The sequence below is a fragment of the Vigna radiata genome, chromosome 6 (genome assembly GCF_000741045.1).
Source record: "Vigna radiata var. radiata cultivar VC1973A chromosome 6, Vradiata_ver6, whole genome shotgun sequence".
Classification (NCBI taxonomy): Eukaryota; Viridiplantae; Streptophyta; class Magnoliopsida; order Fabales; family Fabaceae; genus Vigna; species Vigna radiata.
Window position 1 is genome coordinate 24,221,420 of NC_028356.1, and position 21,753 is coordinate 24,243,172.

At 36.6% G+C, this 21,753-nt stretch overlaps 2 protein-coding genes across 17 annotated transcripts in view; both read left to right on the forward strand.

Moving 5' to 3' along the window:
* Nucleotides 1–2,362: 2,362 nt before the first annotated feature.
* LOC106764993 (mitochondrial succinate-fumarate transporter 1) lies at nucleotides 2,363–9,892 on the forward strand. Its single transcript, XM_014649465.2, has 2 exons — nucleotides 2,363–3,075; nucleotides 9,183–9,892. The coding sequence occupies exons 1-2, from the start codon at nucleotides 2,665–2,667 to the stop codon at nucleotides 9,714–9,716; spliced, it is 945 nt and encodes a 314-aa protein (XP_014504951.1). The 5' UTR covers nucleotides 2,363–2,664; the 3' UTR covers nucleotides 9,717–9,892.
* A 6,819-nt stretch (nucleotides 9,893–16,711) lies between these two features.
* LOC106764532 overlaps nucleotides 16,712–21,753 on the forward strand; it is an 18,033-nt gene continuing 12,991 nt past the window's right edge. For 3 of the 16 annotated variants that reach the window (XR_002668227.1, XR_002668229.1, XR_002668233.1), the window contains exons 1-3: nucleotides 18,242–18,734; nucleotides 18,833–18,882; nucleotides 18,969–19,502. The gene's annotated coding sequence lies outside the window, so the exon portion shown is untranslated. Of the gene's footprint in view, nucleotides 17,887–17,945; nucleotides 18,214–18,241; nucleotides 18,735–18,832; nucleotides 18,883–18,968; nucleotides 19,503–19,811; nucleotides 20,029–21,753 lie in introns of those variants that run through there. The other 13 variants (XR_002668238.1, XR_002668239.1, XR_002668235.1 and 10 more) reach the window with 13 other exon arrangements.

Genomic DNA, 21,753 nt, shown 5'->3' on the forward strand with positions numbered 1-21,753 from the left:
TCCTCACAAATTCACTTTAAATCAATCATTTAAGCACAAGAATCTCATAAAAAATTTGAATTCTAAAACATAAATGTGGGCATAAGTATGCACTCATCACTCCCCACTACTTTTTTTATTCCAAAAATATCTTAAATCTCCCCATGATCCTCAACAATCTTTCTCTTTCTCTCTCCACATTGATGGAGCATTCATATGGCTCAGATTTGAACTTGTGATATATTGCAAAATGTAAAATTCAGATTTTGTTCTAAATTTGTAAAAAAATGTATATATATATATATATATATATATATATATATGTGTGTGTGTGTGTGTGTGTGTGTGTGTGTGTGTGTTTACATTTAATATCTATAATTTTTAACATTATATTATGTTTTAACTTACCGATAGGTTTGACTCAAATAACTTGAATAAATTATTTAATTTATTAGATAAATAATATAAAAATATTATTCAATACTTAAAATATGAAAGAAAAGTTATTTGTTAAAGATTTGAAATTTATTTAGTTTTTTCGTCAATATAAAGTTAGTATACAAGAATATTAATAATAATATTCTTGTATATTTTTAGGGATAATTTTAACCTACTTTTTCACACAACTTATTCATTCTCTTTTACTTTGATGCTCTCATTTTTACTCTCACACGTTTTATTCATTCTCTTTTCCGTTCATCCTCATTTCCTCTTTTATGTGTTGATTCTTAAACAGATGTCAACGTCCGTAAACGAATATCGACATCCGTTGAAGGTCAAACGAAAGTTGATGTCCGTTCACGGATGTTCACATCCGTTTAAGAAGAGAAATGAGGAGACCGATGTTAGCCTGACGTAGGTCACAGTGGTGGTGCTGTTGAGAGTTGTGAGAAGAGAAATAAGGAGTGTGGTGGTGGGACTTGTGAGCCACGTGGTGGACAATAGAGGTGGTTCCAAGAGGGGGGTAATATAGGAGCAAGGGAGTAGGGGAGTACCTGTGTTTATGGTGGTGAAGAGAAGTGGGAGCTGAGTAGTTGAAATCCTGCGACACGTGTCTTGGTGGTGGCAAGTGAGAGTTGTGGAACACGTTGGTCTGGAGTTGAGGGAGCGGTGGTTGAGGAGCGCCATAGAAGGGTGGGGGCGGTTGTTGGTGAGGGTTGGGGAAGGTGTTTCTCGGTGGAGGGTAAGTTGTGCGTCTTTCATCGTTGTCTTTGTAGTGGTGGGTGTGGCTGAAGGGAAACAACATGGTGGATTTTAAGTTTCAGAATGGGAACAGAGAGAAGGCTTGGTGTCCAATTCTTGCGACTATGACCAATGGAACTATCTACAATTTTGTACCCGACTTTAATAATGGATCAAGCATCTTATCGCTTTTTGGTATGAAGGGTTAAACGTCTATTGCATAAACCCATCACCCACAACCAAAATTTAGAGAAAAACTGCAAAATTTAATAAACTATAAATAATTAGACAGCAACCTCAAAACATATATTAAAATCTGATTTCAATAAGAATGCTACTTTTTTTTTTGGCATTGATGCATTTTTCACTAACTTCCACAAGTTTCTTATTTTAGGATGATTACCCATCTAGGTGTTGCTTAATCGCAGAGTTTCACAATTGAAATGAAACAAATGCAATAGATGAAACAAAAAAATAATCATTATTTATTATTTTATCTCGACTATTAGCTATTATTCATTTCATTTTAGGTTGTGTTTATCTATTTAATTTGCCATGTTATGTGTCTCGCTTACTTTTATGCTGTAATAAGAAAAGTCCTACTCGCGACCAAGTATTTTATAATTTAAGATAAAACTAAGAAGAATGAAAAAAATGCAATAAAATAGACCATTGTACACTGAGGCAAAAGAGAGTCACGGACGTGGGAGAAACAGAGGTAGATTTCAAAATTAAGGGCATGTAAGACTCTGAGCGAAGTAAAACTAAAGAGGAGGTGGGGTTGTGAGGAGAGTAAAAGTAAAGATTGAGGGTTACTTAGCTAAATAACATTAAAAGTAAAAAAAAAGTAAAAAAATTAAAAAAGTAAAAAGATTAAAAAAGTAAAGAAAAATGATATTTTTGTATTAATAGAAAAAGAAACAGAAAGTTGGGTAGGTGGAGGAAAAAAAACGGAGAGATGAAGAGAGTAACATCCTTTTTTCAAATTCAATACGATCTGAATCTATAATGGGCCGAGTTAAACAGCAAATTGTAACCCATTTTTTTGACATTTCTACCTAAAACTAAAGTTAAAAATTTTAAAGAATATAGATTTGAAATTTGAAATTTATGAGGTGGAGATTAAAAGTATAGAGGTACATAAATAAATTGGCATATTAAAATAGAGAGTAAAAAAGAAGCAAAATCTCAAATAAAATCCAAGCCTCGACTTGGTAAGTGTGCCCGGCCATAAGATTGGTCAAAAGGGAAATGAAATAGGAGCAGTGAAATGGCAAAGTGTGTAGAGAATCAATAACACATAAAGGGAGTAACGGGAGAAGGCATCATCAACACGGAAAACGGAAAGAAACTTTCAAGAAACAACCATTGAACCAAGAAATTGTTCTGGGTGCATTTTGCATAAATCGTGACCTAGAAACAAACAAATCCAGTGTGGTTATGGGCTTTTTGGTGAAGCAAAATTGAGCTTGCTGAAGGTTATAGGTGAACAATCCGTTAATCATGAAAAGGGATGATGCACAAGATAACAGCAACATGCATACAAAGAAATCAATCCCACCCTACATGAAGGCAATATCTGGTTCACTTGGAGGAATTGTGGAGGCTTCTTGCCTGCAACCCATTGATGTGATCAAGACCAGATTGCAGCTTGATAGGTCTGGGAACTACAAGGGTATATTGCACTGTGGTGCCACAATTTCACGAACAGAAGGTGTGCGGGCTTTGTGGAAAGGATTGACGCCTTTTGCCACACATTTGACCTTGAAGTATGCACTTCGAATGGGTTCAAATGCCGTATTTCAATCAGCGTTTAAGGACCCTGAGACTGGTAAGCTCAGTGGTCATGGGCGGTTCCTTTCCGGTTTTGGTGCTGGAGTGCTTGAGGCTATTGTTATTGTCACACCATTTGAGGTCAGAGTCTTTTATTTTGTATAATATGCAGTCAGTAATTACTCGAGTTCTTGTAGACTGTTATTATGTTACATTCCAGCTAAACTTAATAGTCAAGGGAAACAAATGAGGAAAAATGCATGCCATGACCCTGCTTTATTCTGAAGTAATTTGGTGTCATTCTTTGCATTCAATAAGGAATAATGCTTTGTTGTTTGGATCTAAATTTACAATTTATGTCATCAACGTTACCCTTCAATCTAAACTTTGTCTGTTTATTAGATCACTGTAAATTCTTGTTTTGGGTTTCTTCTTTCTAGTTGTACTAATTATATAAGTTTAGACTATTTATTATCTCTTATATTTATAGTGGTAAGCTATGCTTGATCATTAATGGTTTGATTGACATCTTTGTTGCTGAATTTGTTGACTCACTGTTAGTCCTGTTAGGTAAGCATTTTGATCATTCGAAGATTTTTTTAAGCCGAAGTATTCTTTTTTTTCCGATTTGATATTCACTCATTTCTCATTGCTTATGATATATAACTGAAAGCACGAGCACCTAATCATGATGGTACTTTGGAAGAGTTTATTACAACTTATTTGGACTTATTTTATAACATGACATAATTCCTTGTGTTGAGTGTTTGAGTGAGTTTATAAAAATAGCACATGATATGTTCATAATTTTTCAGTTTATTTCAATAAACTCTTTGAAGATATCTTATGAAACAACTAATAATTTGTATGAAAATAATTTAATCTTATTTCCTTTTTGATTGTAGAAACAACTTATGCATAGATGCTACATTGATAAGTGTTAAAAAGCATTCACTGTACTAGGCTTAAGTGAGATCTCTGATAGGAATGATAATATTATCTGATTTTGGAGGATAGAGAAGACCTCCAAAGCAGGGAATAGAAGAAAGGAAATTGGATTGAATTCTCATTCAGTACTGCATAACCATACACAAAATGAACTTCACTTTCTAACAAATCCCATGATACCAAAGATCCTCCCTTCTAACAGCATCATAATAAACCTCATCTAGAACCATCCGAGTCATTAATTATTTAATTCATTTAATAAAAAAAATTCAGTCCACTGCTTACGCTTAATGTTGGATCTCTTGGGCCTCTCACTCATCATTTGTTGGCCTCTCTCATGCTGCTGCTACCGGACTCTCTTCTTGTTTCTTATCGTGCCTGCTGCTCCTATTAATCTCTCATGTATCTGTAGTTAGTTAGCTGTTCCTATCTGACCATTGTGCTTTCTGTTAGGTTAGTTAGAGTTTAGCCATTGTACTTGGCTCTTTATAAAGATCATCTCTCCATAAAGGATTAAGGTTGGGTGATTTCTCTACCTTTAATGGGGGAACAGATTGTCTAATGTTGTGGAACCAACTTTACTCTGCCATTTGTTTTCACCATTTGATTATTACAATGTTCTTGATTTTGACACGAGTGACACTAACTTTATTTTTATTTTATTTCATTTTTTTTTCTCTATTCTTTCTTGATTTTCAAGCTTCTGTTTTTTCCTTCACCCATTTGAGTTTGTTTCAATCCTTCCCCATCTGCTGCTTCCAGTCAAACATTAAAAGGCTTGATGATCTTGCTTACTGCAGCTTAACAAGATTCTCTGTTGTTGATAGGTTCCTAATTATTGAACCTAAACGTTCTCACTCTCACAACAGTATGAACTGTATAGAAGATGATGAAAGAACTGTATTATTCAGAAAAGAATAGATCTGTACAAGGACATGGGAGCATAACCTCCCTGGGTTGAGGGCATAACCCCTCTCTACAAGCAATAAGCCTTACTTTTTACAGAATACTTGATACCCTTGACCCATAACCGGGTCTTATTTATACTATTTCTTCCACCTTCTATTCTAAACCCATTACCCACTAAGTCCTCTCCCCTGTATCCTAACATTACACCCCCTCTGTCAAACAACCTTGTCCTCAAGGTTATGCTCTTCAATTCACGTCAGGCGGCTTGGGTGGTGGCAAAATCTTTTCTTCATCGGCTCCCTGCTCGTCCTCCGCCAAAATTATCACACTTAAACTTTTCTCTGCACAATGGTGACTAGGGCCGGACGGTCCACCACAATGAAAACATCGCCCCTCTTCCTTTGTCTTAAGGAATACTGGGTAAGGGAGATTTCTCACCACTCTTCCCCGATTGTCGGCCCCAACGTTCGTACTCCCTTCTGCGCTACTCGCCGGTGTAACTCCATATATCCTTACTAGCCCATTACCCTCTATTCCGCCCGACCAATTCAGGGACTGACGTTCGGTTTCGCCTCGTAGCCTCGTCCCTGCCGCGCGCAACCCTGATGGGTTCGCCTTGAACCCGTTCCAACTTCTCCCTCTCGCTCTAGTCGCTACGTCTTCCACATCCCCCGCAATCCTCATCACAACTACCAATTCTTGCGGACCTTGAATGCGCACTTGCCCCTTTATGTCTTCTCGCAATCCGGCGAGGAAATACCCTAATATTTATTCCTCCGCTACCCCGTAAGCTTCGCCCACCAGCATCTTCATCTTCTCCCTCAGCATCAGAGTCAACTGGATCATCCTTTGCTTCCTCCTCTTCCTTCTTCTTCTCGGCCTCTTTAAAGGCTGCCTTCTCAGCATCCTTGTGGCCCTCTCTCCATCAGGTGGCAGCCCAACAGGATCACAAAACACCACATCATGCCTGTCCAATAAAAACTCCATCTCCCTCTTTTGTTTGTCGATGAGGCCCAAACCATTCGGGCTGCTTTTTCTGGACTCAAATGAGCCCAACTCCCATACCATTAGCCCCACTGCCACTTCATCCATATTTACTAAAGCCCTGGGGCCCACCACTCTTCTTTCCAAAGTGGGGTTCCTCTACACTCCTATCTTCATCATCGTCAACTTTCTCCAATCCACCGTCACCTTCCCGAGCTTCGCTAGCCACTCCACACCAAGGATGACCGCTACTCCTTCGTGCTCAAAACTCATATCCGTTCGGCCCCCAATCTCCCCGTTCGGCTTCATCATTTGTGGCTGAGTGAAACCTCCAGCCGACAAAGCGGACCTCTCCCCTTGTTTCCGGTCTATTTCGGTCTCAACTTCCTCCGTTCCCACCTCTTCATCCTCCTCTGACCGCTCGGTACCTTTCAATCGGCATGGATTACAGCACTCGGTCTCGGATTGTTCGGCAATCGTTCCTCGTCCCTCATAAGACTTGTCCATCGTCCCCTTCCTTTTGAAAGCTGTCAACCGCTCCACGACGGTTCCAAACCTTATCACCAGAGCTTCCTTCATCCCCTCCCAAGAGCGATCCCTGGCTTTCTCCTTCCAGGCTCTGAACCAATAGCTAGTGCTTCCCTCCATGCTCACAAACACTAATCAAACCTTCTCCTCTTCCACTACTCCTTGAATTTCGAAGAATCGCTCCGCCAAATTGATCCAGTTCAATGGATCTATCCCTTTGAACACGGGCAACTCCACCCTCTTCCTCTGTTAGAATTATTGGTTAGTGTGAGTTGTGTGTGAGTTTTGTGTATGAGTTTAATGGTAGAATCATTACTAAGTCTACCTATGTTAGTGTAGTTAGTAGGACTAAAGTAGGGGTAGTGTGTTGGGTTATCTCTAATGATGTACCTAGTAGTCTAGGACAGCCCCTTGACCTTCCATCTCCCTATTGTATCATCTCTTTATCAATATAAATATTAGAACATGAGGAGGGTCTATTAAGCCCTTCAGAAATATATTTCTCTGTTTTAATCTCTACATTGTTCGGCAATCGTTCCTCGTCCCTCATAAGACTTGTCCATCGTCCCCTTCCTTTTGAAAGCTGTCAACCGCTCCACGGCGGTTCCAAACCTTATCACCAGAGCTTCTTTCATCCCCTCCCAAGAGCGATCCCTGGCTTTCTCCTTCCAGGCTCTGAACCAATAGCTAGCACTTCCCTCCATGCTCACAGACATTAATCAAACCTTCTCCTCTTCCACTACTCCTTGAATTTCGAAGAATCGCTCTGCCCAATTGATCCAGTTCAATGGATCTATCCCTTCGAACACGGGCAACTCCACCCTCTTCCTCCAATTGAACCGCTCACCTTCTCCGCCCCTAATTTCGCCCTCGCATCTCGTACTCCTATTGGCATTCATAGGCGCCTGACTGTCATCAGACTGTTCCCCCTTTCGCCTTCGCTCTCGTTCCTCCCGCGAGCATTCCCTTCTCCTTCTCTGATTCTCGTTAACATTATGTTGATCATCTACAGACCCCGGACTGCCTTCTAATCCCTTTTTCTGGTTCCACACCCTTCCTCCAAGAACTCGTAAGAGTTCTCTGGTTTCCTGCTGCATTTCTTGCATCTTTCTTTTCCATTATGCCAACTCCCTTTTCTGTTCGTTGATCCTCCTTTCCCAAGAATTGTCTCTTCCTTCCATGCTTCCTCCCTTTCTTGACCACTTCTTGATTCGTTCTTGACCCCTCTCCTAAGGATATCCGGCAGGTCGGACCACTTGATAGGTTCCTAATTATAGAACCTAAACGTTCTCACTCTCACAACAGTATGAACAATATAGAAGATGATGAAAGAACTGTATTATTCAGAAAAGAATAGATTTGTACAAGGACATGGGAGCATAACCTCCCTGGGTTGAGGGTATAACCCCTCTCTACAAGCAATAAGCCTGACTTTCTACAGAATACTTGATACCCCTGACCCATAACCGGGTCTTATTTATACTATTTCTTCCACCTTCTATTCTAAATCCATTACCCACTAAGTCCTCTCCCCTGTATCCTAACAGTTGTTGTATTGTATCTATCCTGAAAGTCAAAACAATATCATGACCTTTGTTTTGTAGCAAGCATTTGTTGATCTAGTCTTTTTCAAGTGTGTTAGGCCTCTATTGGTAGTTAGGAAGAAGTCTGTATAAAAGGGGTTGGGGTGCTTTGGGAGAGTCAGTTTTGAGTCTTATTGATTGTGTGGGAACTCTTGGAGTTCTTTGGGGAGAGGTTAAGCTCTCTATACTTGGTGCTTGATTGTTTAGTAATACAAAGAGGTTATACAGCACTCTTGGGTGTGTGTTTTGTGTGGGTGAAGTGTGTTTTCCATAGGTTCCCGATTAGGAACCTATCAAAGTGCCAAGGTGTTTTTGTGAAGAATGCTCACAATTAATTGGCACCATTGACTAGCCAAATAATCTGTGCTAAAATATCTAACATCCTAAGTTGTTCCATATGTGGTGTTGTCTGTGTCTGGATCTTCTCCATTGAGAGGAAATGTGTTTCATAATGTTTCCAAAATCGTAAGAAAAGTTACTAATCTATTCTGTCCGCTTCATCATGGTATCTGAGTTCTATAATCTTGTTCTTCTCTTCTTCCTCACTTAATTTACTCTGGATCTCACTAAAATAAGTTCTTGGGAAAATAAATATGATTTACCTATGTAATTAACAGACTTTTGTATTATAAAGCATTTCACTGGTCAATCAAATGAAAAAATGGTCACTTTTGTTTATGGATACCAGATCATAAAAGGAGAAGGAAAAATTTCCCTTCTTTGAATGCGGTCAGAACTAGAAGGAAACTTTGTTCATTAACTATGTTAGATTTTTCTAGTGCATGGTAAGTTTTGAATTAATAAAATTTCATCTGGTAGGAGAAGGTCACAGTTCATTCATTAATCCTCACCTTACAAGAGTTGATTCAATTGGTAGGACCAATTGAGGACAAGGTCTTAGATTTGATTACAGTTAGTGAACTCTCTCATTGGCAGATCATTTGTACGCATCATTTTAAGTTCTTAAAGCATAGCCTGACCTTGCATTAAGGCAACCCCTCTCCTAAACCTTTATTCATAAAAATTAAATAAAATTAAATATTGTAATTACTTTAACTAGTTTTGTCAGATTAAATTTTTACTGCCAAATTTGTCTTAATGATTATCTAGTTCAGATGCTGCTTAGTTTCTAGTTGCCTAAATTGATTGCAACAGTGGATGATTCTTTTTGCTTATTACTATAGTATTAGCCTAATAGTATGACTGTTCAGCATATAACATACCTATCTTAGCAAACATCTGCGCATAGTTTGGTTTTGTCATCGTAGAGGTTCATGTTTGTATGTCTTATTGTAGGTTGTGAAGATAAGATTGCAGCAGCAGAAAGGTCTAAGCCCTGAGCTTTTGAAATACAAAGGTCCTATTCACTGTGCTCGAATGATTATCCGAGAAGAAGGATTTCGGGGTCTTTGGGCAGGTGTTGCTCCTACTGTGATGCGTAATGGGACAAACCAATCTGCCATGTTTACTGCCAAAAATGCTTTTGATGTGCTTTTGTGGAAGAAGCATGAAGGGGATGGGAAAGTCCTCCAACCATGGCAATCTATGATTTCTGGATTCCTTGCAGGCACAGCAGGTCCTATCTGTACTGGTCCATTTGATGTGGTGAAAACAAGGTTGATGGCTCAGAGCAGAGAAGGGGGTGAACTGAAATACAAGGGTATGGTGCATGCCATTAGAACAATATATGCCGAAGAAGGACTTCTTGCCTTATGGAAAGGTCTGCTGCCTCGACTCATGAGGATCCCACCTGGACAGGCCATTATGTGGGCTGTGGCTGATCAAATAATTGGTTTGTATGAGAGGAGATATCTTCATGCAGCAATCTAACTTTTTCCATTCCATTATTTTTTCTTGCTCGAGACATTAGCTCCATTGCAAGGCTACAAAAATCTTCTTTTAAACCTCCCTTTGATTTTATTCCTTTGAATTTGTTGAGTGGGCCATCATCAGTGTCCACACTTGCATTTAATATTTCACAGTACATTATTGCATCTGTCTTGATATTCTCAGTCTTTTCAATATCGCAGAACTATAAGTCCGCAAACTCTTTCACGTGGTTGGTGTTTTTATTATGTTAGGTGTTCTAAGAAAATTTCAAGTGCTATTTTCTGAGAAATTGATAAGATAGTAGTAAGTATACTAAATTGTATATGTAATAAAGTGAAAAACTTTTTTTTTCAAGACATTCGGCGTTAGTTTAGTGAAATTATGATTATGTATTTGCTAAGATTACGATCTTTGAAATAATGAAAAGAATTAACTTTTAGTGAGATAATTTTAAACTCTAAAAAACAATTAGATTTATGAAATAAAATATGTGATAGTAATTTAACTGTTTCATATATCAATTCAATATGAAAACATTAAATAATATATTTTAAATTTTTAATTTAGTATTTATTTCGGAAGTGAACAAGTTTTAGTTTTTTAGAGATAAGTTTAAATTTTATTAATAAAAACCTAATCATGTTTTTATTTAGGGTGTGTTCATTTTAGAGGTTGATTTGGAAGAGAGTGAATGAATGGATTTGAGAGGATTTAAGAATGAATTGATAATTGTTTTTATGAAGGGATTTGTTTTTATTTAGGGTTTCTTCACTTTAGATGATTGATTTGGAGAAGAATGAATAGGGATTTAAGAATGAATTGATGGTTGTTTTTTTAATGGATATAGAGGTGAGTGAAAATGAATTTGAAAGTAAAGTTTATGAAAATTAGTGTAAAATTTGATTGATGTGACAAATTAAAAAATTGTTTAATTAGTAGAAATTAAAAATTACCAAAATAGTCTTAGTATTAAAAGTAATATAAAATTATAATTGTTTATATTATATATAATTGTAAAAATTATTATAAGAAGAAAAAAAATAAAAATTAATTTTTAACATGAAAAAATTGTATTATTATTATTATTATGTTTATTATTATTATTATTATTAGAGGAAAAAATATGAAAATTATAAAGTACAACAAGGATAAATATGAAAATTGGTTATAAATACTTGCAAATTATTTCATTTCTACTATGATTAAAAACCGTATGAATCCCACAATTTATTTTTCTCCTTTGCAAATCCTTGCAAGTGAACGCAAGTATTCCTTCTTTTCCATCTACGCTGATCCATGTGAAAAGGAATTTCATATCCTTAAAATTTGAATTAAATTTAGATGTTGATTAAAGTCTATGTCTAAAGGCAAACTCTATTTGTTGCTTTATCCAATCAAGGTTTTAAATTATTTTTCATAATTGGATACTATAAAATAAGCAATTAATAATCATACAATTAAGATAAGAGTAAAACATAAGATAAATGAAAAACAGCTGTATTAAATAGCATAAATTACGAAAAGTGGAGATACACTATATCTAATCCTATTAAATAGGGAAGTTAACTAGTTCAAAACACTCTAAGCAGTAGAAAAAGGACAGATCATGAAAATAATGATGATAAACCTATCTCTGACTCTATCATCTCTCATTTAAGTTTAGTTTCTTATTCCTCAAAAGATTATTTTTAGACATATGACGTATTCTATTTAATAATTTTTTCAATGCGCAATTCGTTAGGTGATTTAGAGTCATTGAACAACTTGACCTTGCTTCTTGGGTGACTTGGTCTTACTTGCTGGACAAATTAGACAAAAATGACTGAATCTAGAAAATATAATTGAATATTAATATATTCTTTAATCTTTTGATATTTTCACTTATCTACAAATATTTCAAAAATAAAATTTAAAAATGTTTTGTACTAAGATCGTGACACACTGATTTATTTACATGAAAACACAATTTATCCATTTTCATAATTTATTTTTCAAATCTACTAATTTCGGTAACTTTTCTAAAAACTTCACATGAATGAAGCTTCTGCGAACAAAATATTGAAAGTCATTTTGGACATGATTTTGGTAAAATTATATGATAAAGTAACTCAAAAATGTTAAATGGTAGAAGAAGACATGTTTTTAAAATGTTGTAATTTTTATTTATAAATTAACTTTTTTTAATATATATTTAAGTAATAATTGTTATATGTTTTTATACTGTGCGTATTACTATTCTTCTTAAGCTATGTTTAAAGATGAAATTTAAAATAAAGGAAAATATACTTTTAAATAGATTTCAAACTTTAATTAATATAATGGTAAGAAGAACACTGCTTATGAGAAACTGTTATGTTTAATATAAAAATGATAGAATAAGTATTTGTAATAAAATAACGATTAAATAAGTAATGTAATATTTAATATAAAATCCAGTCAATATTTATTATTTTGAATATCTTATGTAATAAAATAATAAAATAATTATCTATACAAAAAAATATCTTATGTAAGTAATATTTGATTGTAATTCTGGAAAGAATCAAAACACTAACAACTTAACTCTTTAAGAGTTAAGAAAATCTAGGTAAAGTCGTCTAGTATCAGGAGTGGTGTGAATACTCAATTGATCTAAGGTAACTAGAGGCTATTTGTTGATTAGGGATAACATGAGTGGTAAAGAATATTGCACAACCAGGAGTAGGTGAAACTCAACTAGGCGGTATCGTAGATACCAAAATGCTTAAGGATACCAAGAGTGGTGAGAATACTCAAGGAAATTTAGGTAGGGTTGCTTAGTACCAAGAATGGTGGAATACTCAAGGAAACCTAGGCAAGGTTTCTTAGTACCAAGAGTGGTGGAAATACTCATCTAGTCAAGGGTAATTAACAACTACTCGTTGACTTAGAAACAATGAGTGGTGAGAATACTCAACTAGTCTAGGGTAACTGGAGGTTATTCGCTGATCAGAGATACTAAGAGTGGGGAAAAATACTTCACAACCAGAAGTGGCTAATACTCAACTAGACGATTGATGGGTGTCGTCGCCCATACAAATTTGATTGCATAATAAGAAATGCAGTATAGCTAGGGAGTGACCCCTAGGTCGTCTCTCAAGGACCAAAAGTGGTTCGAGTCTTAGGTCTAACACGAAGTGGGGGGGTTGTGAGAGGTTGTTTGTGGTGAATGCAGAAAAATTAAAATGAAATTAAAACAGTGAAAACGAAAATTCANGNTGGAACTAGGCAGCTCTGACCNTTGCTCAATGTTTTAACCATAANTTTTTCTACANAGCTCTAAATGAGATGAGGTTTTTTTTCCTGGAAAGTAGACTCAATTATCTTTCATTTGATATATAAAATGTAGCATTTGGACCTCTGGTGTGGTTGCAGTTATTTTTTTAAAATCGAGTCCAGAGAGTGAAAATGCTAAACCCAATACTAGACTAAACAAATATCTAAACACAGTTAAATTAAATTAAATGCAAAACTAAATTAAAGAAATTAAAAACAACTAATCCTACAATTCAAATTAATTTAAAACACAAGAAATAAACAACACAAACTCCTACTAACAATTTATATGACCAATGCATCTACTAATGAAATTGAATTTGCAATGCTGTAAAATAACCTCCTGCCGTGACTACTAAATTCCATGATTTCAAAGTTGAGAACTATTTTCCTCTTTCCAGCACCGTGATCAATGGCATGAGCAAATGCCTTCATTCAATAATGATTCCCAAGGTGAAAGAAATGCTGCAGCATTATTCTTGACCTTGCCTTTGCACACAAAGTCAAAGCACCATGGAGTGAAGCCCATCTTCCAACCGTAACATCATCACTTGGTAACAACAACTTCTTCCTAATCTACTTTTGATTTCATAAAAAGAATAAAAGAAAGCTAATCTTTGCTTCCAGCAGTAACGTAGCACCCATAGGGACACTTGCCTTGACCGAGGGACTCAACACCGATTCAAGCCAAGCCTCACTCGTGAATGCTCAGCAAACCATGTCCCTTCAACCAAATTTACTTCTTCAATTTAAAACCAACTAAAACATGTGCTTGGCCGTAACTCTTGGCAAATCCCATCAATACCAGACCTACACCCATTAATTCAACTTGCTTCCAAACATCCAATCATTAGCTTTCCTTCACACAATTAAAATTAAATTGAAAAAGCTACCAACCATAAGCTGAGTTATGTTGCTGCAACTAGCTCTTCTCGGACCCACCAATATGCTAAATAAAATTAGATGCAAAGCTACCTACTTTTCCCATGTATTCCCGAGACAAACTCTGCACCAAGCATCCCATCATCCAATTTGCAAAGCTTTTCATTCTAATAGAAATAAAAGCAATTGCTTGTACACTTACGCTGCCAATCTTCCATCATCTTCTAACCTATTTCCAAGTGTCACATGTGAAAGCAATAATAGAACAAATGCAAGTGAGATGTTCAATCTCTTCCAGCAACCAAAACCGACGGTGCTTCCCAATGCAAAATTCCAGACAGCAGCGTAAATCACAACCCACAAATGAATTTTGTAACTCTCATTAATTCAACCATTGTAACAGCTTTCAATGTTCAGCATAGAAGTAGTAAATGTTTGAGTAAAGGGTGCAGAGAAGGAATGCAAGATCATAATATAAATGCTTCATTCATCAACCCACGGGCCAAGAGCCGTGAACAACCAAGCTCTCATTTTCTTCAACACAGTAACGTTATTTTTCCCACAAAATTCTCTCAACGTTCAACAAAAGCAAAGAAGAGAAAGGAAAACATGTTCCGAATATGTGTGTCCCCCCCCCCCCAGTGACGGCTCTGTCTCCCAAAAAAATATGGGAATCCCTAGGTTTCAAAAATGAGTCACCAACAACTAGGGTGGGGTCCACCCAAACCCTAAAGCCACATGTCATTTTTTCTATTGGGCTTTTGCCCACTCTACAAAATTAGCCCAATTATTACAAAACTTCATTAACAAAATCTAAATTACTAAACTAAGCTAGATTAATTCTAATTTGCCTTGTGAAAATTCTTCAATTGCTTGGTGCCCTTCCAAAAGTCCCAAAGTATAGTTCCAAAATTGCCCTGAAAATAGAAATAGGAATAATTAAGCTCAAATAATTCAAATTAATTAAAATATGAATTATTGGTCTAATTAAGCCCAAATGGTGAAAATGACACAATAACTAATAATTAAGCGCAAATCATCAACACAATTCGGCGCGAAAAACTAAGTTAATGGTATAAAATATCGACTCATCAACGATGTATCACAATGATGTTGAAAGCGTCTAGGGATAGTAGGAAGTGGTGAATAATACTACGCAATCAAGAGTGAGTTAAACTAAAATAGTTAGAAGTAACGATGGTTCCTCAATAGGGCTAGGAACACTAGGAGTGGTTTAAAACACTCGATTGTACATCATTGAATATCTAATGGAACCCTTTAAGTTAACTTAGAGGGGAACTGGACGTAGCCCTAATAGGTGAACCAGTATAAAACAACTTGTGTGTCTTGGCTTGTTGATAAACGATCCAGTCATAGTTAAAGCTTCTTCATGCTCTCTCTATCAACAAGCATCACTTCATTTAGGTTCACTGCCTACATACAACATCTGGATACATCGATTTAGTCAGTAAATGATCCTACTAGGATAGCCTTTACTAAAAAGCTTCTCTAACTCACAAGTGTTGTGTACATCATGTTTTGTCTACAAGTTGCGAAAAAGTTATGAAAACCTTATTCAACCCCAATTCTAGTGTTTCCTCGCACCTTCAATAAACGCTTTGAGATATATATCATTTAGACTATGAAAAAATTAAACGCTTTAAATATATAAGAGATATAATTATGCTCTAAACAATAACGTCAACATTTCTTGAAATCCTTAAACTCTAATCGACATCGTCTAAACCTTTTCAAAATCCTTAATATATATTTCGTTTAGCATGTGTATTTGTTAAACATAAAAAAGGTAGATTATTGAAACAAGATTGTCTAGAGAGACTAGACTGTTAGGCAACTCGTATTTTAAAGTTTAACATAAAACACTTCATGAAATATCGTTTAATGAGTAAAGCATATAAAATATGTTATAGTAAACTTCGCTCTCTAAACGTAAGAACATTAAATGCATGCACATACTTTACTCTTATGCTTCAGTTCACCAGAAATCAAAGCATAATATGGCGCTGTGACATTTTTGCAATTTTCGGGATAGTACAAGCCTCAGTTTTTTCAGAACCGAAGAAATATAGGGTCTATGGCCTCAGTTGTCTATAGAACCGAGGCCATAACCCCCTACAAAACGCTGACAATCTAGTTAGTTGTCTGAAGGAAATCTATGTACAAGATTTTTGGCCTCGGTTACATGCAAACCAAGGCCATAACCTCATGCAAATTACTGACAATCTAGTTAGCTATTTGAAGGAAATCTCTGTATAGGGATTTTGGCCTCGGTTCCTAGTAGAATCGAGGCCATAAGCCCCTACCAAACTCTGACATTACCACATCTGCTGTCTAATCATAAATTGGAAGTTAGACGGTTAGAGATTTGGCCTCAGTTCCCTTGATAACTGATGCCATAGGCCTCTGCCAAACTCTGACATTCCCACATCTGCAGTTTGATCATAAATTGGTAGTCAAACAGTTATAGAATTGGCCTCGGTTCCCTTGAGAACCGAGACCATAGACCCCTGTCAAACTTTAACATTCCTATATCTGTAATTTGATCATGAATTGACAATCAGACGATCAGAGATATGGCCTCAGTTCTCTTGAGAATCGAGGCCATAGACTTTTGCCAAACTTTGACATTCCCACATCTATAATCTAATCATAAATTGATAGTCATCATAAATTGATAGTCAGACGGTTAGAGAGTTAGCCTCAGTTCCCTTTAGAATCGACACCCACTAGTAAAAAATATGCTTTCTAACGTGCCATATAGGCCACAATTTTATCAAAACCAAAACATATAAAAATGTTGTGGCACGATTGTAATAATAACGAATGTTTATGCCTGAGTTCCAAGACACCCAAAACAAAAAAAAAGGTCTTTTACCTCGGTTATAAAAAAAAAAAGTATAAAAATCTGTTATTTCCACCTATTTTCTCCAAGTCAGACCTTTCCTCTCACAAACATTTTTTGGAAACGCCTATTGCTTCGATTGAAAGGAAACCGAGGCATGAAAGCCTGTCAAATCCACTTCTCTATACAGTTTAAAGAAAGGTTCATAGGCTTCGGTTATAATGTTAACCGAGGCATAAATGTTTGAATTAATTCTGGATTGCCATTTACTTTCTGAGTACTTTAGGCATCGGGTGGGGCTAATAACTGAGGTAGTATCACTTGGTTAACTTAAAGAAATTTTAATCTACTATGTTCATTCTCTTCTTCGCAACCTCGCGTTCTTCTGCTTCCTCCGCCATTCTTCTTCTTCTTTCTTGCGTTCTCCTTCTTCGTCCTTGTGCAAGAGTCGTTCTTCATCTTCCTTGTGGCCATTGCTGCTTCGTCTTCCTCACGGGCCATTGCCATTGCCCCTACATTTTCCTTGCGAGCCATTTCCACCACCTCGCGGGCCACTATTGCAGCCTCTCGTCGTTGCTGCCAACATCTTCGTCGCCGTGCAATCGCCTCCGCCTCCACCTCACTCGTAGCGCCTCTGTTGTGGCTGCTGTGGCTGCTGTGGCATCCACGGTTTTCCTCCTACCCGTGGTAAGTTGCCTTTGCTGTTGGGAGTGAAACAACTTCTCGATACAAGCTCCTAGGGTTCTAATCCAGATCCCCATCCCCAATTTTAGTGTTGTTATCCCCTTTCTCAGATCTACATTGCTTCAGTTGTTATCCCCTTTCTCTCCCTTCTTTTTTTATGTTTCTCAAATCATCTGGTGTTGTTCGTGGACTGCCTGTTACGATTCTACGATTCTAATCAATACGACATCACCATCCTGATTTGAAAGGTTCATATTTCTTCTTCCACATGCAAATTACATGTTAAACTTTTCAGTTTTGTTCATTTTCTTTTGTAACACCAATATCAGGACCCGAAAATAGGGAGCTGGTGGATGAGTTTCGGCGATGACACACTAGTGGGGAATTGGCAGGTGGGGATGAATCCTTTGCCTTCTTCATCTTTCTGTGTCAGTGGATGAATGACAGGTGAGAATGAGATTGAGAAATGGTTGTTGAACTCAGATAACGTGGAGTTTGTTGAACAGATTGAGCCAAATTCATACAAGAGGGTTGGGATTGATAAGCTGAAGGGGTGTGATAAAGGGAATTCTTTTTGGACAGAAAAACGTGGAGAAGCATCTGGAGAAGAAAGATGTTGTAGTCCATGGAATTATTTTTGGGATAGAAAGGTAAAGCTGCCACGTGTGTGAGATAATTGTTTGGAAAAAGACATGTGTTAGAGGTGGACAAGTGGCAGAGAGATAATTGTTTGGAAAAGGACATGTGTTAGAGGTGGACAAGTGGCAGAGAGAGGTAGAAAATAGAAGTATTCTATATAAGAATTGTTTGTTGTCTTCATTTATTTTGTATATTATTTCTCTGAAATTTAGTCTTGAAATTTTGTGTGTGATTGACTGTTTCATCTTGGTTGTCTTGAAATTTAGTCTTTCTTCTATTCTCTTAATTTTGACATGTGGGATGATGTGGGATGATTGTGTGAGTAAGGATGAAAAGTGTAAGACGCAGATAGTTCTAGTGAAATATGGGAAAAGTGGTTGGTTACGATGAATTTTGCTTGCAATTGAGGTTTTAGTGTTACCTGAATTTTGACTCTGTTTTAGTATTAATTGAAGCTGATGCATAATTATTCTTGTATGTTATGAAATTTTTGATTCTAATGTGAGAAATAAGAAATTTATCTATGGCAATTATGTATGTTAACTTTAGGTACTGGTCTCTAACTAAGAGGAGAAGGTGGTCAGTGACTGCAAATGAAGATGCTGCACAGGAATTTCAACCAAAGAAGAGGCCACCAACAGAGACGATGAGAAGAGGTAATTATATTTTTTCTATTTTTGTGCTTTGGCTCTGATGGTTTGTCTTAGGTATTCATTGTTGCTTTTATAAGTGTTATTTCTTTGTTAAAATGAAGGAAGAAGAAAATTACACCTGGGAGTTTGATGAAAGCTTTGATTAGGCCAGGTGGGGGTGATGCTGGACCGTCAGATAGTGATCAGGTTATTTCTGCTTTTCTAAGTTCTAGATGTGAATTCTTATGTTATGTGTAGGCACTCCAATAAGGCATGTTTTGGGCAAAAGCAAGATGTTATTGGGCTTACTAGAAGGAATTCCTACAATGTTGAAGGGTGAAGTGGCAATGGTAACATACTAATTTTTGAATATTATTGCCTTTGATATCGAAGGTTTTCCTGGTACTATAAGCTAAATTCATCTTTGTCTCATGCTTAATCCATTTTACACTCGAGCTTCTTACTAGTCTTCATTTATTATGATTTTAACTTAAAAAAGCTTAAGGTAAAACCTGCTGCAATTCAAGGAGATTTTTGTTTCATTGGTATATCTAGATTAATATTACTTCTACTATGTTAATCTAAGCATAGAAGTTCTAATCATGGAGATTTTTGTTTCATTGGTATATCCTGATATTGGTGTACGAAAGAAGAAAGACTAAACTGATGTTTCTGCTTCGCTTCATCTACTTTCTTCGTTTTGTACAGTTACTTTGGAACTGCAAATTTTTCAGTTGTGAATGTTTTTCTTTGGTTCATATCATTCAACTAAAATCAATGATGTGTTCACGGGTACGTCTTTTGCTTTCTTTACTTTTTACATTTGTTTGGACATTTCCAATGCATTTCTTTGGACATTTCTAATAAATTTCTAATGGACATTTCTAATAAATTTCTAATTACATGCAAGTAACAAAATGTGATAATTCTTTAGTCTCAGGGATACGCAATCTAATAAAGGTTACTTATCTTCAATATCATTTTTGATATTTAGATGGAACTTGTTTTCTCTATTCACTTTTCTAATGAGAATATTAGTTAATATGAGCACGATTTTTTTCTTTCTATTTCTCTTTTTTAACTTTGCAATCTTTTTGTTAGAATAATTACCTTATGTACTGAGTCAGGGCTGGTGGCTTCCAAGATAAAGATGGAGGACTTAGGGAACTACTTATAGGGAAGTAGGGAAGGATGATAAGCTTCTTTATGAATTCTTGACTACATTTAGTTTATTGTGCTAAAATAAATCAGGGAATTGTGCTTAATTGTCTCGTATTTTCCTGTTTTTTCTAATAGTGCTTAATTTCACCGGAAATTCTAATTTTAATTAATTTGAATATTCTGAGCTAATTAATTGCATTTTTTGTAATGCCCCCCATCCCATAATTACTCTAGGCTAAGCACCCTTAACCATGAAGTTCTTATGAGTTAAGCTACCGAAAAGCAAATGCATTTGTTGATATGAGTAGCCAAATCAATTCCTTTAAGCTATCCTTCAACTGTATAGTCCCATACCTGTACAGTCTCTAGATCCCTCTCATTCCGGTGTATATTCGATTCGTCCATGTGCCCTTTCCACTCGAAGCCTGCCAGGAGCCGCTCCTTGTCCGTGCCCCCTGCACCATGCTTCTTGCACCGGCGATCACTCCCCGTCCTCGTCAGTGCCCGGGTGTCACATGCCCACCAGCTTCCGTCTGGTTCGTCCTCGAACCACCGTACTGGGAGAGGCTAGGCTCTGATACCATTATGAATTCAACACCTATAAACATTGCGTTCCCATTTTCTTTACAGACTCTCTTTATACACTTAATCCCTCAGCGATGCCAGATACAAATTCTCTGCAAGATTTCCACTCTGCATTTCTTTCTTCATCCATCAACCAAAATGAAAACTTCTACTTTCTTTCTATGTTTCTTCCTTCTTCTCTTCCTTATATAATTCAAAGCTAAACTTTACTCATAATGTTGATTCAAACCTAATAAATTATTTCTCTTTCATTCAGTATCTATCCTTCCTCTCATCTATTATCTATATCTAGCCCTCCTTTTATCCAATATCTATCCCTCCAGCTTTCGCTCCCCACACACACCATTACATTTTATTTTCACATGGGTTACTAACCTTATATCAGTGCAACCATGATAACTATGATAACCCATCTCGAACTGAAATCTTGAGTTTCCTTCCACGGCAACCCCAACAACACATTTACAGTTTTTTAAAACACCATACACCATGTACTCCATACATTCATTTAATAATGAAACCTGAGAATGGAACACAAAACCCCTGGCCTACATTCGATTCATACAATATACATCTATGCATATATTCACTTTACGAACTCAACTGAAATCATGACTCTCCCATTTACTACACAAAACAAGTTCTATTTTCATCCTCGCATGTAGCATAGTATTGAAATATAAGAAACAGTTTTCTCATCTAATACACCCAAACTCTTTCATAATTTAGCCGCACAACATTTACAAACATACTGGTACATGCATGCAGTAACCTTGATGAATATAGTTAGTCCCCGTACACAAACAAAATTAATATATGGATTCACGAACCCATTCGTCATAGTATATATCATATCTTGATAAACAACAAGTAATATCAATATAAATCATGCAAAGATTCACAACAAGAACATCAATAATCAAACATAAAATACTGGTAAGCTTCCCTTACCTTGGATGATCCTATGTTCCTTTCTTTACCCAAGGTTTCAGCCAAAACTTTCACCTCTTTCACGCTCACTTCCTTGCTTCAAATAACTTCAAATTATTTCCTTTGATTTTCCAGTCACTGTCTCACAATGCACCCCCTCTTTTCTCTGTTTTTTTTTTTTAAAAACTCTATAACTAGAACGTAATATCATCTCCCTTCACTTCCCTACAAATGGTATCAGAGCCTAGCCTCTCCCAGTACGGTGTGACACCCGGGCACTGACGAGGGCGGGGAGTGATCGCTGGTGCAAGAGGCATGGTGCAGGGGGCACAGACAAGGAGCGGCTCCTGGCAGGCTTCGAGTGGAA